The sequence below is a fragment of the Diplotaxodon limnothrissa genome, linkage group LG13, assembly GCF_057381915.1.
Source record: "Diplotaxodon limnothrissa isolate DT_005_m linkage group LG13, D_limnothrissa_male_GT1.1, whole genome shotgun sequence".
NCBI classification, from domain to species: domain Eukaryota; kingdom Metazoa; phylum Chordata; class Actinopteri; order Cichliformes; family Cichlidae; genus Diplotaxodon; species Diplotaxodon limnothrissa.
The window spans coordinates 12,992,298-13,014,478 of NC_140608.1; the positions used below are offsets into that span (position 1 = coordinate 12,992,298).

General features: G+C 42.0%; 1 protein-coding gene across 1 annotated transcript; it reads right to left on the minus strand.

The window, feature by feature from the left end:
- Positions 1-2,172: 2,172 nt before the first annotated feature.
- pdzd7a (PDZ domain containing 7a) lies at positions 2,173-19,062 on the minus strand. The gene is made up of 15 exons (XM_085369241.1): positions 18,873-19,062; positions 17,860-17,997; positions 17,554-17,728; positions 17,005-17,181; positions 16,551-16,698; positions 13,828-13,888; positions 12,674-13,201; positions 10,419-10,574; positions 9,012-9,172; positions 7,966-8,057; positions 7,795-7,886; positions 7,567-7,635; positions 6,214-6,882; positions 5,774-5,874; positions 2,173-2,349 (listed from the first exon to the last, which is right to left on the minus strand). The coding sequence occupies exons 1-15, from the start codon at positions 19,060-19,062 to the stop codon at positions 2,173-2,175; spliced, it is 2,934 nt and encodes a 977-aa protein (XP_085225367.1).
- Positions 19,063-22,181: the final 3,119 nt, after the last annotated feature.

The following is a 22,181-nucleotide window of genomic DNA, read 5'->3' on the forward strand; positions in this document are numbered from 1 at the left end:
TTTATGTGCTTTTTTTTTTTTTTTTTTTTGAAACATTTGCTTACTGTGTGTCTTCATTCATTCATAGAGTATGTAGTTGTCCATGTATATTTTTATGTGTACATTTCTTGTACAAATGACTGTTTTTAATTAAAGAACAAGTTGTCACATCTTGAAGTGATTGCAGATTTAATTGCTTCTGAAATTTTTTTTGCTTATTTTTAGGTTGAATGAACCAACTTTGCATTACAGTGTAAAATACACTCATCTGACACTTTATTAGGTACACTTGCAGGCACTGGGCTGGACCTCCTTTGGCCTTAAGAGCGGTATTAATTCTTCGTGGTGCTAGAGAAAATTCTCAATACTGGCATGATGCATCACAAGGCTGCTGTAGATATGTCGGCTGCACATTCATAAAACAAATCTCCCATTGCACCACATCCCAAAGTGGTCAGCTGGATTGAGATTTGATGACTGTGGAGCCCATTTGAGTACGTTGAACTCACGTACAAGAAACCTGTTTGAGATTATTGGAACTTTGTGACATCAAAAAGCAGCAAGTGGCCCAAAGTCCATTTATCCATTCATTCTCTTCTGCTTATCCTTATCAGGATCGCAGGGGGGCTGGAGCCCATCCCAGCTACTATAGGACGAGAGCAAGGACAAGGTGTGCCAAGAAAATATCCTCACACCATTACACCACCCCAGCATGAGTCCTTGATGCCAGACAGGTTGGGTCCTGTCATGTTGTATCCACCTGATTCTGACCCTACCACCCGAATGTCACAGCACAAATAAAGATTCATCAACTCAGGAAATGTTTTTCCAATCTTTGAATGCTTTTTATATGAGTTACTGTTGCCTTCCTATCAGCTCAAAGCAGGCTGGCCCTTCTCCTCTGACCTTTGACGTGAACAAGGCATTTTCAGAATTTCATCTCAGAAAACTGCAGATCACTGTATGTTTTCTCTTTGTCAGGCCCTAGAGATAGTTCCTCGAGAAAATTCGAATATATCAGCAGTTTCTGAAATACTCCACCAGGCATGCCGCACTCAGTTTGAACTTCAGTTCGTCTTGACCACGTTTATGTGCTTAAACACACGGATGCACCGGCATCTGATTGGATGATTAGATAGGTCCGTTAAAGAGCAGGTGAACAAGTTCATCTAACAAAGTAGCCAGTGAGTAACTCAAAGGCACAGACATGCTCACTTTCATCTTAAGAATTTAATTCCATGCAGGCATATAAACAATTCAGCTTTTCTATCACTTATTAAAATCAAGCTTGAGTAACATTTTCTCAGCGTTTTTCTGACTGCCCATCTATAGAATTAAGGCACTAAGCACACTGCTTTCTCCCATCCATATTTCTTTAACCCGACTTTTATTTGTGCCACTGGACCTGCATTTCTCATTGACATGTTTTTCCAACTCTTCCACATGTCTCCATAAGCTCCATCCACAGCATGGTGTAATGGCTCCAGAATACAGGCACCTCTGCCAGAGAAATACAACACAAAAAAAATACTGAGCAGCAATTTGCAATAATCTCCCCAGACATCCTCTAAACCCAAACTATCAGTTTTGACATAATACAGGGATTTAATCTGAGTATAAATCTATAAATCTCATAATGCTGGCTGAGGTAATCTCCCTCTGGCATGCCTGCAGGGCTGCTGGGCTGAGATGCTTCAAGTAAAAAGTGCAGACCACTGGCTCCACTATCAGACAGTGCTCAGAGGTCACGGCAAAGTTGCCACGTGTTGAATAGTGGCACTATTCTAACCAAAGATCATGAATTACACGATCCTATCACAAAAGCGTCTTTTAGAAAACGTGCAACATATGCATTTAGTAAAATTTTTTCTAAAAACTAAGAATCATATAAAATTCATACAATTGCAACATTTGGTTTTCATCTCGCATTACATTATAGCAAAAGTGACCTTTATCTTGACAAATATGCAGCTGTATTAGTCTTCAAAACCAGCTGCAACCTTTATGCAAGACATACTTTATGGTATATTTTGTCATAACTTTGCCTTTGATTGTCTCCGCTGTGACCGGAGCGCTACCTATCCCATATTTCTTCTTCTGGGGTGAATCCTGTATTTATTAAGTCCCAGAGGAGCAGCAGGTTTTGTTGTCCTTCATGCCCGAGCAGCAACCTGGCTGTGAGGCACACAGAGTTTAGTCAGCAAGTCTGTTGGGGCTGCTGGGGTCGGTAGAGACCTTAGGGACCTTGACCACAAAAACCATCGGCTCTTTGGCCTTGTTGCTGAATGCACGCCGAATTACATCCACGGCGTGCTGATGAGTCACTCCCTCCAGACTCTCTCCATCTACGGACAACAGCTCATACCCTGCCTGCAGATTCAAACACATGCAAAAGGGTAAAAGAACATTGAAAAGCCACAGAAAAAGATTGAGTATCCTTTGTAAGCATGTTTTCCTCCATTTGTGTATCTCTTTTTTGTGTCTATTTTTTTTTTCAGAGCAACATTAAAGACAGTTTCCATAACACTGCAGAGATTGTGCCCCTCTGTGAAGAAATGTAATTTATGCCAAAGAGAGTTGGAGCTCTCCCACTTCTTTAATGCATTCACACTGAAAGCTGTCACTAGTGCACGTATAAAGTTTCCCCTTCAGCACAAGGTCTTTGGAAAAAGAATATACACTGAGACAGCCGCACAGTTAGGACTATGCTTGCTGTTTCCTGCAGGATGCGAGCAGAGAGTAGCAAATCTTTGCAGCCTCGAGGAGAGGAACTTCCTCTGATGTCATCAGCGTTTGCCAAGGATGCACCTGCCTAATGTGCTCAATCTCAGCGAAGGTTAGAAACACAGAAGCACACAAGGCCGACGGCCATTGTTGTACCTTCTTTTTTTTTCCTTTCCCTTTTCCTTTCGAGTCATTAGACACAAATAGATTATTTTCCCTTCATTCTCTACCACCCTGTTCCATCTGTTACAGCTCTAACCTATTTGGCCTGTATGGATGAGGTTAGATCCGGGCTGCTGATTTTTTTATTCTTTTTTCCAGAGAGTCCGGTGTTCACCAACAACCCTATAGCCCTCCGTGCAAACAGTATCAAAAGATTTAGCTCCATTTAACCAAAGAGGAGATTAAAAAGTGCTTTTTCATTTTTGAAAAGTAATTTATCTGAATTAAATAGATCACAACCTAATCTGCCCCATCCTCTTTACAGCCATTTATACTGAGCATTTACGAGGTTCTCTATTTTCCAGCCAACAAATAACATGGCATGTAATAATAACTACAGCTTGCATGGGAGGATCTGAGGCCAAATAGCTCATGTACTGGGCTGAGAGAAGCATAGCTCAGAGTGTTGGTTATCATAAATGTAACACCACTCATGCTCTAATTGTAGTTCGGGACAGTGGTTCGTGGCTGCTCAAATTTTGAGATAACTTTCTCTAAAATACTAAAAAAAACATTTTCTTTTTGCCTTGTGTTTAGAGAATCACTGCATTAGGATTGCATGTAAACATGCCTGCTTCTGCTAAGCAGCACTAATCAGCAGGTCCAGCTGTTGGGAATGTCATTTTGCAGGTATTAACTCAGCTGTCACGTTGACGTGACTCGCTTACGTCCACGTTCCTGCCGGTGAAGGCAGATGGCAGCGTCTAATGAACAGGACAGCACGTGTCTCATGACTAATACACACACAATACAATATTCTTCACTGGTGTGATTATCATGTGGGTCTAAGGAAACAGGATGCGTGTTAACACTGAGCCCGCCTGATCTCACTTCCCTCTGCAGAATACCGGGAGATAACACTGAGCCGTGGAGCTGATATGAGCCAGCTGACATGCCTGGTTGTTAGGTGTGAGGAAGAGACCACAGATAGCACAGGAGTGCTAGGGAGTAGCCATATATCTGTGTCTAAGCCTCATAGCCAACAACCTGTCTGTTTTTAGTCATGCTGGTGAGATGGCTAAGAAAAGATCATAGTGTCATTAGGATGCAATGTTGCTTAAATCCCTTACTTTTAACCAGACTGAAACGTCGCTTTAAATATTTGATGAATTACATTTGGTATATTCTTTTATTGAGTCCTAGAGCGAAAACCTTTAATGATTCCTTGTTTTTTTTTTTCTATCAGTGCTTGGTTTTGAGTAAATTTTATGCAGAGCATTATGTTCCTCATTAGGATAACTGGTGATCCTCAAACATTTACCACCTCAGTCATCTGTAATGTGTCGAAAACCTTACTTGAGTACTAAAATCAAAACTATTATGTAACGTGTAACCCTGTGGCTAGATGCTATGTCCTGCTGGAAAAGGAAGTCTGCATAAAGTTTTTCAGCCGGTGGAACCGTGAAGAGCTCTAAAATGTTTTGGTAGATGGCGGTGTTGACTTTGGAGTTTGATTAAAACACAGGGGACCAACCACTGCCAACATCAGCAGATGACACCTGGTGGCACCTCAGATCATCACAACCTGCAGAAACTTTACACTGGACTTGGATTCTGTATCCCTCCACTCTTCCTCCAGACTTGAAAGAGGACTTTGGACCACTGAGCAACAGTCCAGTTCTTTCCTACTTAGCTGAGCTAAGGCACTTCTCTTGTCTGTGGTTCAGAAGTGGTTTGATATTAGGACTACTACAGCTCTGGACGTAGTGAAAGATGGAAACAGCCTCAGTCAACGCCTTGTGAAGCTCTCCAAAGTTCTTGAAACAACTTTTCTTGACAATCCTCTCAAGGCTGCAGTCACCCCTGTCGCTTGTGCTCCTTTATCTACCAATCAACTTTCCATCAATATGCTTTGATACAGCTGTCTGTGAACCACCAGCCTTTTCAGCAATGACCTGTGGCTTACCCTCTTTGTGGAGGCTGTCCATGAGTTTCATGTGGACACAATGTACTAAACTAGCCTGAGAGATACACAGTATTTATACTCTTTGAAATTCAAAAAAATCAACATTTGTATTATTTTGAGATATTTTTTCTATTATTTTTTTCTGTAAGCCATAACTGTCAAAAGTAAAACGGAGTTTAATTGCACAGTAAGTCCAGGATATCCTAAATGTTCATTTTTATTAAACTGATGGAAAATATTGAATTTTTTCCACAATATTCAAATGTCTTGAGATGCACCTACAGAGATGTGGAGTTTGTATGAATGTGAATGTAGGTATCTGTACACAGAGGGCCAGGGAAAGTTAGTTAGATATGGGATTGCCCACATGTTTGACACTGATCAGGAATAACACTCAGATAGCAGTTTTCAACTGATAACTTGCAGCTAGGAAACATACGAATTTGTCAGCAAACACGAGTACATAATGTCAGCCTCCTACTGCTGGAATAAGTATGTTTCAACTTTGCACACAAACATTTCTTCCCAAGCATCTCTAATTCCACTGAGCTTTAACAATAAGTCTGTGATTAACTTTAGTGAATGAGCGCATGTGTAGCATATGTGTTTCAGTGAACCAGGCCAAGAAGACTGTTAAGTTACTTTACAGGCAATATATTACCAATACATTAGCAGACCAGCATCCATGTACCTCATTCATAATGAAAGTGATGGGCCACTTGAGATGGCTCTCATCTACTCTCCACTCCTCATTGCACACGTCTCTGTCATAGACACAATTACTTCATAGCAACAACTCATAACCTCAGGACTGAGGGCTGGCACATCTCTCTCACAATCTGCTACAGACAAGCGCTATATAAATCCAATCAATTATTATTATTATTATTATTATTATTATTATTATTATTATTATTATATGTGTTCATGCTAGACGCTGACCTTCAAAGCCTGATTTGTAGATGCAGCTCCACCTGGAAAGATTTTCTCAACCTTTATCATGGGCTGGATTCTAGACTCTACACCTCCAGAGATACTAATACCTGTAAACACACAGAAAAAGAACAATAATAAACTGAGGGCATGTTTGGCAGTACCACATGTTTTGTAACTAGTCTTACACTGTATCGATTGGTCGTTTGGTCTTTTTTTGTGTGTGAACTCTTATAAATGCATTTTAGTTTAGCAGTTAGTGATGGCCTGACCTCTACTGGTCATGTAAGAGACAGCTTAGGATGAGTCACTAAGCAGTTTGTATTGTGCTTACAAGCGCATATACGGTCACAGATTAAAAACGATTTTAGAAGCTGGCATTAAAGCAAATCCTGAAATTTCAGTTTAAAGTTAAATGAAAGTCACAACAAGTGCTGTTTTTTATTTACCCAGTGAGTGCTTGGCCTTGGAAATGGTCAAAGTGGCGATTTCACACTCCTTGGGTGGTAGAGTTTGTCTTCCTTTCACTTTTTGAACATCTTGTGAGTGTCCATTCACTTGCTGAGTACTCCCACTGGCATTGGACGGGCTCTTCTCCCTCTGGGGATCAAATACCTCAGCCAGAGGGGTTCTGCCTCTCCGCTGTGAGGGAACGTGTACGCTGACCTCCGTGTAGCCCTCTTGCCTGCTCTGTCTGCCATATATACTGTCAGGACTGCCCTCTCTCCTCACTCTCCCATGGCCATTCCTCACAGGTGACCGCCCTCGTTCATAAGCCCCGTCCCCTCGGTCAGACACGGACAACAAGGAGACCTCATCGTACCACGACGCCCCATTCTCTCTTCTGATTGGGGATCGATGGGGTTGGTGGCCACGTTTAGTGCTGTGTGGGGATTCTTTGAGGAGGAAGCTGTGAGTGGGCAAGGGGCTTGGGGAACGGGAGCGCACAGAGGATACATAGTTGTCCACAGGTACATCCAGCAGAGGGGTGAAGGCACGGGATGGCGAGAGATGGCCAGACCGTTGACCTGTCACACGCAGTCTCTCCAACTCCTCGATCAACCGGCGCTCATGCAGTCTGTCGTGGACCGGCTGCAGATAAAATCCACCCTTGTAGTCTGTACAAACATATAAACAGTGAGTGACTGAGTCAGTGCATATTATAAAGCTTATGATGGAGCAGAATCAGTGCTGTGAGTTTCATCCGTGCTTTCTACTTCCATGTTAAAACTTAGCTATGCTGGCAGAAGACAGAACAACGACAGCTCAGAGATGTTTTGACAGATATCTGCTGTTTTCATAATACTGACCCTTTGACCCGGGCCTATGACCTCAGAGGCGGCTGCAATCAGTCTGAAGATGGGACTGATTGTGTCTCGCTTGCTTTTAAATGAAGTAAATGCTCAAAGCATCTTTGCATTGTTGAAGTGTCACACAGCACGTCTCTGTCTTTTCTGTATGCACCGAGATGTAAAACAACCCTCTTCAGCACGAGCACGGGAAACCTGATCTGTTCGGGGTGTGTGTGTGTGTGTGTGTGTGTGTGTCCTTTTTATATGAGGGTGGGGAATGTGTGCCAGGGACAGGATATGGTCTGCGTGTGAAGGTGTTTGGCTTTGACTATGAATATAAGATGAGGCAGGAATAAAGTGGCAGAAAACTAGAGACAGACAGAGAGAGGTTTGAGCCTCTGTATAAGTTATAATCCTACAGGAGCCATCAAGCAGATAGAGAGAAAGGTTGAAGAAAGGACCGAGGCCTAGATAAGGAGAGTGCGAGAGCAAGAGATACAGCCCATGTACCTGGGATTGGGGTGATGAGGTGACGACGAGGAGTTCCACTACGAGGAGAACGCAGAGCTGGGGAACGCGCTAAAAAGAAAGATTTCATTTTTTTTAATCTCACTTGAAAAATTCTTTTCTGTTTTTTATTCTGTCACAGCTTAGAATTTAATCTTGTAAAACTGGATAAATAAACAACAACAACAATAAAATATCAGGGCAGTGATGTCAGGTGCATCCTATGCTTACATGAGCGACTCTTGAGAATATCGTACGCTTCCAGCTCAAAAGGCATGACCATGCTGTCAAAGCGACCCAACTCAGTCATTGGTATCAGCATTCTGCAGTGGATATAAAGCGGACATGTAGTTCATACAGCATGTAAACACATAAAGCAGTATTATGCCTTGTGTATCTCACCTTATTTCCCTGAGAAGCAGCAGTTTCTCTGGCCTGTCCAAGATTGCCAGAAGAGGACGCACCAAGTCCTCGATTACAGAGTCGGACAGAAACTGTAGGAAGGATTTGATTGGTGCACAAATTAAAGTAGGCAAACAAAAAGAACCAGCTGGACATGTACACTGAGGATCTGACTGAGCTCAAAAAATATTTATACCCAGACAACTGACTTTAAGTAAATTTGAGTACATGTATAACATGCTTGTAATTTTGTTACATAAGTGCACTAAAAAACATTAATTTAATGGAAATTGAAGAACAGAAATGTACTTGATTAGTGTACATTCAGTTTACATAAAGCATATTTTGCTTAATCGACAATTATTTGAATCAATAAACATTTGATTTTAAATATTTCAGTATGATTTTGCTCAAAATTATTGCTTCATCTTTATGAGAGCGAAGAATCATTTTTTGAGTGTGTGATTATAAAATTAGTTTTACAATGTCATCTCTGCGAGAAGTTTTTACACCTCTGGATACATCTCAGCTTGTCCAAGAAAAGTTTGCTTCACACACCGAGGCTCCAGTATCTCAAGATACACATTTACAGCACGAGACAAATTTGTGATAAAACATATTATAGATTAGAGATAATGGGAAGTATAGTTTTTAGAGCTCTGCACTTGCTGTGACTAAAAGCTCAGCGTGCAGAAAAACTTTATGTGATGAACTGAGCACATGTTTATACCTCTGCAGCAAGTCCTAACTTTCTTGTCTTCGACCTCCCTTTTGTTTTGTCCCGTCTCTCTAAGCTCTCTTGTCAATACCCTCTGAGGTCAGACAACGGGCTAGCCAAGGAGCTGAATATTTTAGGATTAAGGTGGACTGAGAATGAATCAAATGACAGCTTATGTTCGATCCCGATCATAAAGACAGGCCAAATCCATCTTTTGTCACAGCTGTTACACGACACATCTGTGACTAAAGAACACTCGATGACTCACTGCACTCTCACAGCAGCGTGCCTCTGAGGTGGCGATGGTAATTTCAGTTTAGAAACTCACTCGCCGACAGTGTCTCATCACAGCAGCCACCTCATCCTGACTGAGCAGTTTCTTTGCCATGTCCTCCACGTGCTGCAGGACCTCGAGTCGGGGCAGTGGGCTGCCAGCTCGGGATTCCCTCGGGGAGGTCAAGAGGTGGAATGGGCGTCCCCGTTCCTTATCTAAAGAATAATGTAGATAAAAGAAATGATGTGCAAAGAAGAAACTGTCCTGATGGCATTTAAAACTCTTCCAGTTAGATGTTTGACTTCTCAACATCTATAAATAAATTGTGCAGGCTTTTTTTACCATCAGGAGAACTTACACTAACTTTAAATTAAGATATTAAATTAAGAAATCAAGCTTATCAAGGCATCTTAACTTATGCTCTTCACCATTACATTTTTGCTTCTAACACATCTGAATAGTATTTCTGTTTGTAACTAAGTTTTCTACAACACATCAGCCGAGACCCTATTTTTATGCAATTAACTGGATATTGTCATCATGAATGTTACACTCTTACAGGACTTTACAACATTAGAGATGAATAAAACCCTAAACATAATGGAACACCTCTATAAATCAGGGAAAGCAATGCAAATTTACAAAATCTTACTTATTACTGCAAACTTGTCATCTCACGAGGCTGTTTTAACATTTGAATTCTGTATTATAGCTCTGTCATGGTAGAGCACTGGGTTTTTGTCTTCGGGTCATTTTCTCTCTCTCTCTTTGTTGTAGGATTGGTTGGGCAGGTCGGAGCGTGGGGTCCTGCTGTTCAGAAAACACACTTGTAGTTCACTGACCTTATCAGGAGCTGGTATTAAAAGGGAAGCTCCATACTGAGTCTCTATCACAGCACACCACACCACTGTGTGCCATCTCAGATTGGTAAACAGGCCTCATTCTTGGTTACTCCAGCTATTCTTGTTCTCTCCTCTATGTCTTCATGATTTTGCTGCCCTGCTGAAGAAAAGACCCACCCGAGCTTTCTCACCTGCCACCTTCAAACCAGCGCTACCCACAATGACTTCTTTTAAAGAGGCTTTCCATCTCACCTCACTTGCGTTCTCAACCTCCTTCGACCCTGAGAACAACCCAGTGCCCCTCTATCCAAGCTCACTAGTCTTAGCTTCAAGTAAGAAACTCACACACTCCTAAAGACTTTATCTACAACTGGACTGTTGGGAAACCTCCCCTCACATTCTGCTGGATATAATGTCCTCACTTATCTCCTTCAGAGAACGCTATGCCCTGATTATAATTAAAAGTGTGGCCTTAAAATGAGACACTGTGTATTATAATTAGTCAATTTAACGACCTCTGAGTCATGTTCCACAATTTGTTCAAAACCTGAAGCAACATTTCACTTTGCAGGCTGCACTATGTGAAAGAAAAACCCACACCCTGTGACCGCTCTCTCACCTTTGTTTGCACGGCGAGACGGCGACTTGGAGCGACTCCTCTCTTTGCGGTCTTTCTTAAATAAGAGGTTGACAAAGGTTTTGGAGCGTTTCAGACTAGTTTTACCCTCTTCTGAGCTTTTCTCCCTGTGTTGCCTTTTCTTCTTCTGTCTCTCCTCTAAAGGTGGGGGGGAAAAACAGACAAATATCTCTTTTTAAATTAACACACATACTGTACTTTGTGCACTAAACAAACTATAGACTACATGTCATCTTTTTTTGCAGTTATGTCTTGTACACAGGAAAATTGACTGAGCCACAGCAGGAGTAGGACATTCTGCATATCTGTGTTGGGTGCTGAAAACATAATTCATTAGGCCTTGTTGTGCTCAATGCTTAACTGTAAGCTGGTAACAGTGGCTGACATGCACTCTCCTTTATAAGCACAGACTTTTCATTTCTCTTCCAGTCAGCTTCTCTTTTCACTGCAGTAAATCTGACACTGTGGAAAGCAACAGTGTATCACTGATGAATTGCAGCCTCACCAACCTGAACACACCCCCATCTATTAGAAGCACTACAGAGAAGTGCTCCCGCTTACAATAACAAATGTCCAATCAGACCTAAGCTTTGCCCGAGCCCCCACCAGGTTCTGAAGCTACGAGTGAGCTGGAGAAATTGAAAAGGAAAGGCTAATAACTCAACAGCCCCACCAAGGCTTGGATAGATATTTCTCCATATGCTTGGTCTTATTCATTTCTCACAGAGGTACAACAAGTGAGAGTAAAGGGCAGTGATTAATCATGAGTCTGTGGCAACCTTGTGCTCATAGACAAATTCTGTATGGAGCTTAAATCAGCCGTGGAGAGTCTGAATGTTCTTGTTTACTTTCTGGAGTGATGGAGGGTTAAGGCGTTGTCTAACTGATGCGTGTCCTATAGGAAGAGCCCAGAAGCAGTGAACTGTCACAAACATCAGCTCAATATCTGATAACAGTGCCGCAATTCTGGAAAGACTGATTTCTTAGCTGGGGTTAACCCTCGTTAACACTCTGTGTATTTATGTCCACGTCTCCCTCAGTTCAGTGTCACATTGTCAATGTCTCTTCCCTGAACTTGTGTGCCTTTCTCTGTGTTCCCTCTGTGCTCAGTTTAGTTTTCCCAGTTTAGTTCTGTTTCTTAGTGAAGCCTGCAATAAAGCAGAGGTTTTGAGTTCAGCTTTTGTCTCTGTGAGTTTTGCGTTTGGGTCCTCATCTGCCTTGTATCAATGGTCAGGCTGGTGGAGCTGTAGTGCTATAAGGGAGATATTTTCTTGGCACTCTTTGCATGCATTAGTATCGACTGGGCATCGTTTAAATGCCACAACTTACCCGAGTATTGTTACTGACCACCTCCACTCCTCTATAACCACCGTGTACCCATCTCCTGATGGCTGGATAATCAACTATGTCAGAAACTTTTATTGATCTTTGAGTATATCTAGTATATATCTATGAGTAATGTGTCCAGCACCTTGAAACTATGCCATGATGAATTAAAGCAGTTCTGAAGGCATCAAGAGGGCCCAACCCGATACTAGCAAGATGTACCTAATACAGTCCATAATTAAAACCAGTGACGTAAAACATCACTTGTCTGCTTAAATTTTCGTCACATGAATAAACTGTGTTGGTTGTATGCTCACTACCAAAATACTGAGAGCTTTATTTTTTATGCCACCATCTCGGTTTAACCACTGCTGCTAAAGTTAATAAATTAAAAAGTATTGTGTTTGTGTTGTTTTCTCAGAAAACACTGCCTTAATTGTAAACACCTAGACTGTGACTAAAATATGGTAAATGGCCTGCATTTGTATAGCGCTTTTCTAGTCCATAGGACCCCAAAGCGCTTTACACTACATTCAGTCATTCACCCATTCACACACACATTCACACACTGGCGATAGCAAGCTACATTGTAGCCACAGCTGCCCTGGGGCGCACTGACAGAGGCGAGGCTGCCGGACACAGGCGCCACCGGGCCCTCCGACCACCACCAGTAGGCAACGGGTGAAGTGTCTTGCCCAAGGATATTTGGCATGCAGCCATGAGGCAGCCTGGGATTGAACCACCGACCTTCTGATTAGTGGCTGACCTGCTCTGCCACCTGAGCTACAGCCACCCCATATGTCCTAAATAGGCTGGAAAAAACTTGTCAGCTAATAATAATGTACATAGAGAACTACCTTGCATCCATAGTTCCCCACATTTAACAACCCCAAAGAGCCTGCAGACCTCACCTGACTCTGTGATGTGACTCTGGGAACGACTGATTGGCTTTCGCGGTCTGCTCAGGGCCATCAGAGCTGCTGTCTTTGGTGAGTGTTTCTCAACTTCCTGCTTCCCTGATGACAGCGTTTTCACCCGTCCCTGTCCACCTTCTCCAGCTCCTCCCATCTCCCTTGGCCCTTCTCCTTTCCCACGTATGACCGTGTCCTTCAACACTAATGTGGCACCAACAGTCCGGCTTGTTTCTGTCGTGGAGAGCCTTTCGGGGTGTGACCCGTTAGGTAACAGGTGGTCCTGGTAGTTTGGAGGTTGGGGTTCAGTCTGTATGGCGGAGTCAGCAGTTCGATCAGTACTGCTCGGACGTCGGGAGTGGTCCTCAGTGCAGATGCCAATGTCTACCATCTCTGAGCCAAAGACAGGAGGGAAGAGGACCTGGGAGAGACCACTGAGGGAACTGAGAGGGGTGGTGGAGGACAATGACGAGGCAGAAGAGTTGGAGTCTGAACCCTGTGATGATGGTGGAGGGCCTCCATTGGCTACTATAGAACACAATCCAAAGAATATAAGGGATTAGTGTGTGTAACAGCTGCCATATGTTACAGCAACATAAATATACATGCTAGACTGGACTGTGGATAAAGTTTTCCCATAAAAGCTTAATTTGTTTCCTTCTTATTTCTGCTTTCTTTGAATGAAAACCTGTCTGTTCTCATATCCCCATAATCCTGTGAGCTTTTGATAGACAGAAAAAAAAGCAGGACTTCTTTTTTTCTTTTTTCCTAATGAAACTCCAAAGTGACTCTGCATCTTGGCATCTCGACAGATGTCAAGTCATGCTCCATTCCAGATGACTGAGCTGCCTTTGAGTACACTGAATTAATCCCTAGCTGTGTTGAGATGGGCTCGTATCAAAGCAAAAAACAAGGAACTGGAGTGCTATTAAGAAACTGAATGACAGCTTTCTTGTTCAAGAAGGCTACACAAGGCCACTATCCCACTAATTTTTAAATGTTTCCAAGGAGACTCCACCATGTAGCTTTGAAAACCAGATAAAATCTTCATTGATTTTGTTTAGTCAAGGCAGTACTTCTCACGCCACCGTTCATTATCTCTTGTAAAACTTGTGTTAAACATTGTCCAGGGACTGTAAAAACAGTCAACATACACTTTTCCAGCCAGCCGTATTCTGCCACCATCTCCTTGTATGCGGGGTATCTGCCAGCTTCCTGTTGAAGATCAAAAAAACAAAATGTTCATCGAGAACAGCAAACAGTCAGCATGATTACTATGAAGTAGACTCTCTAGACTTTATTGACTGTTAGTGAGGTTTTTCAACATTTAAAAATGAGCCAGCATTTGTTCATTTGGATTTTTTCCTGTAGTTTTTTGTTACTTGTGAGCCACATTCACACTCTGCAAAAAAGAGTTTACAGCAACATGTTGATAATAGCAGTGTTTACATGAGGATCGTCAGCAAGTTCAGTTCGATTCAGTTTTATTTAGACAGCACCAAGTCATGACAACAGTTATATTGCTTTTATTTATTATGTTTGTATTTAAAGCTTGGTATATTACACAGTATGTAGCTGGAGAGAAACAGCAATTTTTGTTGTATGAAAATACACAAAGAACTGGCAATGGGGTGAATATGGATCTGAATCTGATCTTAAAAGAAGGAATAGTGTCTTCTGAATCCAATTAAAGGACCTGAATCCTCCAAAAAAAAAATCTTCAGAGAGGGAAAACAGTCAGCACATGAATGTAAGGTGTACAGATGTGGAGACACGGCCTTTAAGGGAAGGATGGGGCTATCTACTGTATCCATACACTTAGGGCGAGATGGGAATTAGGAAAAGGGGGGAAGTAAAACATGGGTGAAAGTCATCAGAAAATCGCAAAGAAAGGAGCAAAATTCAAAGCAAAACATAAGCGGCAACAAAATGAGTAAAATTGGATTTTTTTAAAAAACTAAACACAGAGATGCAAAAACTTGCACTAAAACATGATCTAAAGTTAGAATAAGAAGCATGGGAAAAAACTAAAACTCTTCACTAGAGGAGGAATAAAGTAAACACAGAACTCAGAGATTTATTAATATTATAAAGCATCAAACTCACTAGAGAGTAATGAGGAAATTAAAACAGGAGTGCAAAAATCAGCCTGCCAAATATAAGAACCAAAACTTCAAACTCAAGCAGATAACTAACAATTCAAAACTTAGAGGTAGAAAAAAACAGCTGGGACCACAACAAACACGTTACTGTGTGCTCATTAGCATGTCACATACAGCTGAGAGTGATGAGAAGGTATCATTTTAGTTCTGCAGATTAATCTGACAAGATTACGACCACAGATATAAAACAATGGCTAACCGAAGTATTATCATTTGACATGAGTCCTGAATTCAATTTCAAGCTAGTCCATACACTAATCTTTAAGACATGACGCTCAAAACCAAAATGTGAACTTGGTGAAGAGGGCAAAAGGAAAGTCTTTATCCTTTGAGCACCACTTGCAATGACAATCCCTGGAATCACTGGAATATTTGGACCAATCAATAAGCTGTCCACACATTAAAGTGAGCACTGGGCTTACAGGTTGTTCTGCCTTTGATATTTTCAGTTATGCATACCAGCTTAATTTCCACCTTTTGACCTCTGTGCAGCATCTTATTGTACTTAATGTTAGTTTAGTTATGTTATATTTGCTCTAGTAATGATTAGTAATTGCTTTAATATCCAGTTCAAATGAATCCTTACTTCAAATGTAAAGCTGTAAGGATATTAAGGTGCTTGTATTTACTGTATAGGTTAGGGTAAATATTATGTGGTTCACAGAATTACAAAACACGTGGCTCTCGTAAGCACATAATACTGTATAATGCCTTCTCAACTTTTTTTTAAGGAACTGTCTCATCAGCACTCATTTTTTCCTTTAAGACCACAGGTGTGAGGGTCTTAAATAATAAAACCTTGCTTTACTATGTGTGTGATCCATCCATACAGGACAGGACAGGAGGAAGGCATAAATTAAGGCTTTCGGTTGATTATAACCTGATCCTCGCCTGCCTTTGAATAATGAACGTCGTGCCTGGCTGTTTTTCACACGTGGAACCTGAGATCAGGGGGGTAAAATGAGCATGCAGCAATGCTAGCGAGCTGAGAGCACGCCGCACATCACACATACACCGATTCATACGCACCTACACGCGGTGCCTTTATCCAGGAATGACACAGGTTAAGTGCTGCGGCCTAGCACACATACTCAGGCACACATAAGAAATTTGAGGGCTGTAAGCCAACTGTGTGCTCAGCAGTGCAGGCTCATTGAGAAGAGCCGGTGTTGTTTACACGCTAGCATTTATTGTGTCAGCACTCAAGGCTCCAATCAGCTGTTAAGTTTAAACTGAAGCAAATTATTAACACTCCACTGCAATTAGAGAACTTCCTGAAATCAAACTTCAGTCTCATTTCAGACAACACTGAGTTTTTTTTTAGTTTGGTGGTTTGACAAAATGTTGCTCATGTACACCTCAGCATTCAACTGGAGGTATGTTTATGTCCAAAAGAGGAAGATAAGCCCAATATATACTCTCATGTTAGCTCTTTGTCTTGTGTTCCTCTCACTCCTTGGAATATATTTAGCTTTTTGGCTGTTAAATCCTCTACTCTCGTCACTTGCTCTGTGTCTGAAACTGAGCCAAGACATTTAAGTCACAGGTTGTAAAAGGAAGAACAAAAATGTGTCCTCATGCTGTGACAGTCCTCTCATACCCTGTTGATTTGTTAATTATAAAAATGTAAAAAGAAAAAAAACCCAACCCAACAACCTGAAACTGATTAGCTCAGCTTTAAACATTTTTTTTTTCCTTTTTTTTCATTCGCTCACCCTGATGGTCAACATGACGTGGGTGTGGCTCTTCAGGACCTCCACCGCATTGCTGTGAGTGATGTCATCAAAGCTCACCCCATTAGCTGCAAGGATCTGATCCCCCATTTTGATGCCATGCTGCTCTGCAAGTCCACCTGGGTCCAACCTGATGAGCAGTATGAAAAAATCCAGACATGAAAAAAAGAAATGTAACTACTAATTGAATTTAAATGTGAGCTTCTTTGCTTTGATCTACCACAAAGACTCAGATAAACTTTGCAAATGAGATTATGATATCATCTTTAATTATTGGGGTTAATATTATTATTTGCAGCCAGGTGGGGTAAACCTGGATTCCACCAAGTGCACCAATATAACCATCCTGAGGCCTAAATGATTTTACAACAGGTACTAATTAATTTTTTTTTATCTCATGCAGAAAAAACAAAAAAAACAGTGTTTGTATTCATACTTAGACACATAGATCCCCAATCCAAACTCTCTTCCTCCTCTGATGTTGAAGCCCAAGCAATAATCATCTGACGTGGTGAAGAGATGTACGATCCTGCGAAGAGCGCTGTCCGAACTGGCCTCTGAAGGGGTACGACCGCTCTCCTCCACTACCATCCGCCGGTGAATCAGATCCACCCTGCACGCACACACATAAACACACACAAAAGGAGACATTGTATATGCACACATGAAAACACTCATATAAACTGCTTTCTCTCTGTCCACTGAATTCAGGTGTGTCAGTATCAGATAATCAAGTAGCCATAAAGGTCACAGCAGTAATCAATCCACTGATGCCACATGAAACCAAGATACTGTATATCCCAAAAGAAAGATAACCAGTGTGAGCTACAGTCAAGTGACAAGACTTGACAAAACAAGAGCCACACAAAGGTCATTGATAGTAGTTCCAAAGCTGTAGTCTCTTACATATTCAGCAATAAGTATTTCATCAGTAAATGTTTGATATCTTGGTAGTTTCCAGCCCTGCTGAGTGGACTGGCCTCACCATGTGGTCTTCTCCTTAGAGTAGCGGATGCCGGGGATCTTGCCCACCCGTCTCACCACCATCCTCAGCCTGTTGTTTCCTGTCAGGACCTTCACAGCACTGCTCATGGTGATGCTCTCCAGGCTGACCCCGTTCACCTCCACCAGCTTGTCACCCACAGTCAGCCCAGCCTCCGCTGCAGACACAGGCAGAATTCAGCATGAAAAACCAGAAGACAACATTCCCACGTGTAAGCACACTGGGAAAAAAAGTTTGTCGTGACCATTTACATAGACAGTCTGATGAACACACACATTTCTTCCTAACCTGCAGGGCTGTTGTCCTGCACCTTACTGACAAATATGCCGAGTCCATGTTCAGAGCCCCCGCGGACACTGAAACCCAGACGCCCATCTGGACTCTTATCTACTGTCACTGTGTGAATGTCTTCACTGTCATCCCCTCCTGCAAACACACAAAACACCAACATGAGTCCACCATAAATATGCACAGTGTGACCCACAAGTATTCCCAGGATTGGGACACTTCCAACAAAATATGATTTGAAAATTCAAAGCTGATGGGAAAAAAACTCATTTACAAAGAACAGACAATAAATGACAAACAATAAACATTCTAACATTTAAAAGTTACTGATAACAAACCTATTGACTGTTAAACCTAAAACATATGTATCAACCTTAAATGAAAAACTTCATCCTTATGAACTTTTTCAGGTCACAGGTCGACAGACTCCTATGAAGTTAACTGACAAATGAAATGCATTTATATAGGCTCATCATTGAAAGCAACTTTATTTAACTGACAGAATTTTTGCACAACTTGGGTGGTGCCTACTGTGAATACAACTAACCATTAATTAACATTTGTGTTGATCACTCTGATGTTGTCTCAATTAAATATTGGCCGATCAGTCTTTCAAATGTCAGAAATATCCAAAGCCAAAATTCACATCTTCACACAACTTTTTGGTCTCGTCTTAAATGAGCAAAGCCTACTGCGGACATTCAGTTTCTGATCACTGAAAATGAAGAAGACTACCAAAATTTTACATTTCAGATACTTGAATTGTTTGCATTTCTGCTTAAAAATAGAAAAGAGGTTGACTAAAAAAGTTTTTAGTAACTCAGTTCTCATTGCCTTTTAGCTTAAAAACACATAAGATTAACTCTGTCCACAGTATTTTACATATGTATATCAGCTTGCTCTGAATTAATTTTAAACAAATATCTGTGTCACTGATTGTCCTGAATACACCTTTGCAGCCAGTTGCTGTGTTGCCATGGTAGCAGAAGACTGTTACTGGGACCAGACCTCACCATCAACAGGTGCATTGATGAGGATGACCCTGCCCATGGGTGAGGAGGACCTGCGTCTGTGGCGCTGCTTCTTCACCATGTAGCGTGTGGTGCTGTGGGAACCCCCATTCGGACCTCCGTTTTTAAAGTGGGGGTGCCCCCCTCCATTTGTCATCTCCCTCCAGGCTGGAGTTTGAAAGGAGTCAGCCATGGTAAGTGTCCAAAAACTCTTCCCTCAGTCATCCAGGCGGGAGGATATGTGGAGTCCTAGTTTAGGATGGCAGAGATGGAGCCAAGTGTTTGGGGAAAGGCAGTGAGGGACAAATAACTTGTAAAATGGACACTTTAGCACCTGCTTGTCCAAACTGAACCCCACTGGAGGAGGCAAGTAAAAAAGCTGCTGGTAGCATCTCTAATCTCAAGTGACATCAGTTTCATTCAGTAGATAAAGCTTAAAAATAGGAACCAGGTTGAAAAGAAACCTCTGACTTCAGCTGAAGCCACACAGCTAAGTCACAAAACACAAAAGTTGGCTAAAAGAAAAGCTCCATGACTGAAGAGAGGGATTTTCTCACACTCAGATATAATCCTGGTCTTATAAGTCAAAGATGTTGGCGTGATCCAACAGTGTCCTCTGTACCTTCCGAAACCAGGGTACCCGGTGCCCGCTGTCTGCAGAGAAGTCAGCAGTGCAGGGTGATTCCCCTCTGGTCATGTTTAATTAAACGGCCTGTTGTGAAAAGAATATGTTGTGATGAGTAATGTGGCCTCAGAGCTGAAGAATAGACAATGAAATCCTTTAATTCTGACACAGTATTGACCTGTGAGGATAAGAAACACTCACTGAACTCCCGTGGCCGTCTATTAATCAGCACCATGGACAGCAACTCAGTCAGCATGCATATAACCAACAGGTCTAATTTGACAGTAAGTTATATGAGCGACAGTTTGCAGGGAGGCATAATTATAGGTGGACTTTAATTCTGTTCATATCTTCGACTTGCTGAGTCTAAAATAAAGTAAAGAATTTTAGCATTACCTGCCGTGTCCATGTTGCGCTGGCTGCGCTCGCACTGAGCTGGTCCGCCTCACTGACGCATTAAGAGACACCTCCGGAGCGTTAATGCCACCTCATTTGTTCTCCCGGTGACCATTATTGTCTTAAGAGGTGTAATCCTTTTACATAAGCCCCCACCCGCAGCTGTGCAGCCACTAGCGCTGGGGCTGGAGATGAGTAAGTACACTGATTACTCAAACAGTAAAGTAACACTCACTCAAGACTTCTCCAGCGTGTCCTCGAGTAAACTTTCTTATTAATGTGCTACTGGACTTGGGTAGAGCTGGAGAGAGATGAAGGCGGGGGAAAACGGAGCAGCTGATCCTCCTGCCACGCCGTTAAGATGGGTAAACAACCCCACCCGGTGGCTAGTTTAGTCACATCCATGTGGGTCTCCAGCTCAAAAGCAGTTTTGTAGGAGACTGTGGAGGAGTGTGGTTAACAGGGCTTTCAGAAAACAGAAGTTGTCATTTATCTTTTACAAAAGATATTTATTTTTATTTCTGGTTTGTCATTATTAATCTGACATTATTATATCTACACAACACAGATAGGCCTACATAAACACGTGCATGCCCCACTGGTTGCTGCTGTGCGCTGTAACAACGCGTCAGCGAAGCGCCATATGGAGGCAGATACCTATATTCAATTAAATATCATCATAAGTCGTTGACTTTCGAACCAATTTGGATTCAGTTTGGTTCATTAAAAATGCCAGAACGGATACAGAAGACTTAGTAACGCTTAATATGTTTCCAGGTTTCATGTCAAAATGATGTTCTGCTTCAAAAACTGAAATGTGTAAAAATCATTTTAAAACTTTGAAATCAGAGCTGCAACCTGTTTCTGCTCTCGGAGAATTATTATTTTGTATATTCATCATAAATATATTATTTTCTGCATTTAATCTTTGTGTATCTTTTTCATTCATGTCTGGTTTTTAACTGAATGCCAGCATTTAATGTGATATATTTACTGTCCATGTACTGCCACTTTTGGCCACAACAAAAGAAGAAACAAACACACAAGGGGCCATTTTTCGGTGCTGCACTATTACTGCCAATACAAAGATTCATTTACGTTTTTCTCTGAAATATCGACCTTGGACACCTTATGTAAATGCCAACCTATGAAGAAGGATTTTTATTATCGAGTGGTTGCATGCTTTGCGTTTTAATGTTGAGTGTATTTTAGTGTTGCATGCTTTTATTCCATTTATTGGGACTTCTCCCCGACAGACTCCGCCCCCCTTACTTCCCCAATTAGATACACCTGGAGGGCACAGGGGACAGAAATCAATCGGGCCTCCCATGTTGGCAGCGGCCAATAAGAGGCTCTGGCAGGTCAGAAAGACGTGTGTGGCAGCAGGAGAGCCATGGAGTAGCGTGGCGGCAGGCGCAGCCACAAGAAGAAGGACGCGGTCGGCCTGGCTCCCACTGGTGGAATAAGCATATTCTTCACAGCCAGGAAGTGTGGCATAGCCTGATCGGGAACTTTGGGGACTTAGCTCATGGACTGAGCATCATCATATTTTTAGTATGCCGAGGTTTATGGGGGGTTTTCTCTCCCCTGATCAGGGCAGTTTTAGTGTTGTAAATAAAGTTCATTTATTTTTATTGACTATTTTAACTGGGTATTACGTCTTCTGTTTCCGTGATCACGCCCTGCTACTTTCCCTGTTATAGAAGGGGTTCCCTTCTACGGAGCCCCTCTGATGTCATGGTCCAAAAAATAAATAAATTGTGGCCATAAAATACTACTTCGTGCCCTCGAAGTAGTATAACGTGCCCACGAAATACTATTTCGAGGCCACGAAATGCTAATTTGTGGGCACGAATTGAGTATAACGTGGCAACGAATTATGCATTTGTGGCAATTAGATAACGTGCGCACATCATATTGATACAATTCCTGGACAGCTGCGTAGAGACACAAGCATAAGAGTAGGCTAAACCTATAAACCATGGACAGAGACCGTATGATTGCGTTTTATTTTAGGCTGGGAATGAGCTACAAATGCATTTTGAAAAGCCTGACAATGCAAGGAACCATTACGGAGAGACGTTTAAACAGGATATTGAGAGCCCAGTTGCTTTACAGACGTTAAGTACGACATGGAGCCGGGATAGATTTTATTGCTGCAAGGGCCTGGGAAGGATCACGGTTATCTGTCAAGTGTTTCGTGGCTACAAATTAGCATTTCGTGCGCACGTTATTCCCATTTCGTGGGCACAAGTAGTATTTTGTGGCCACAATTTACTTATTTTTGGACC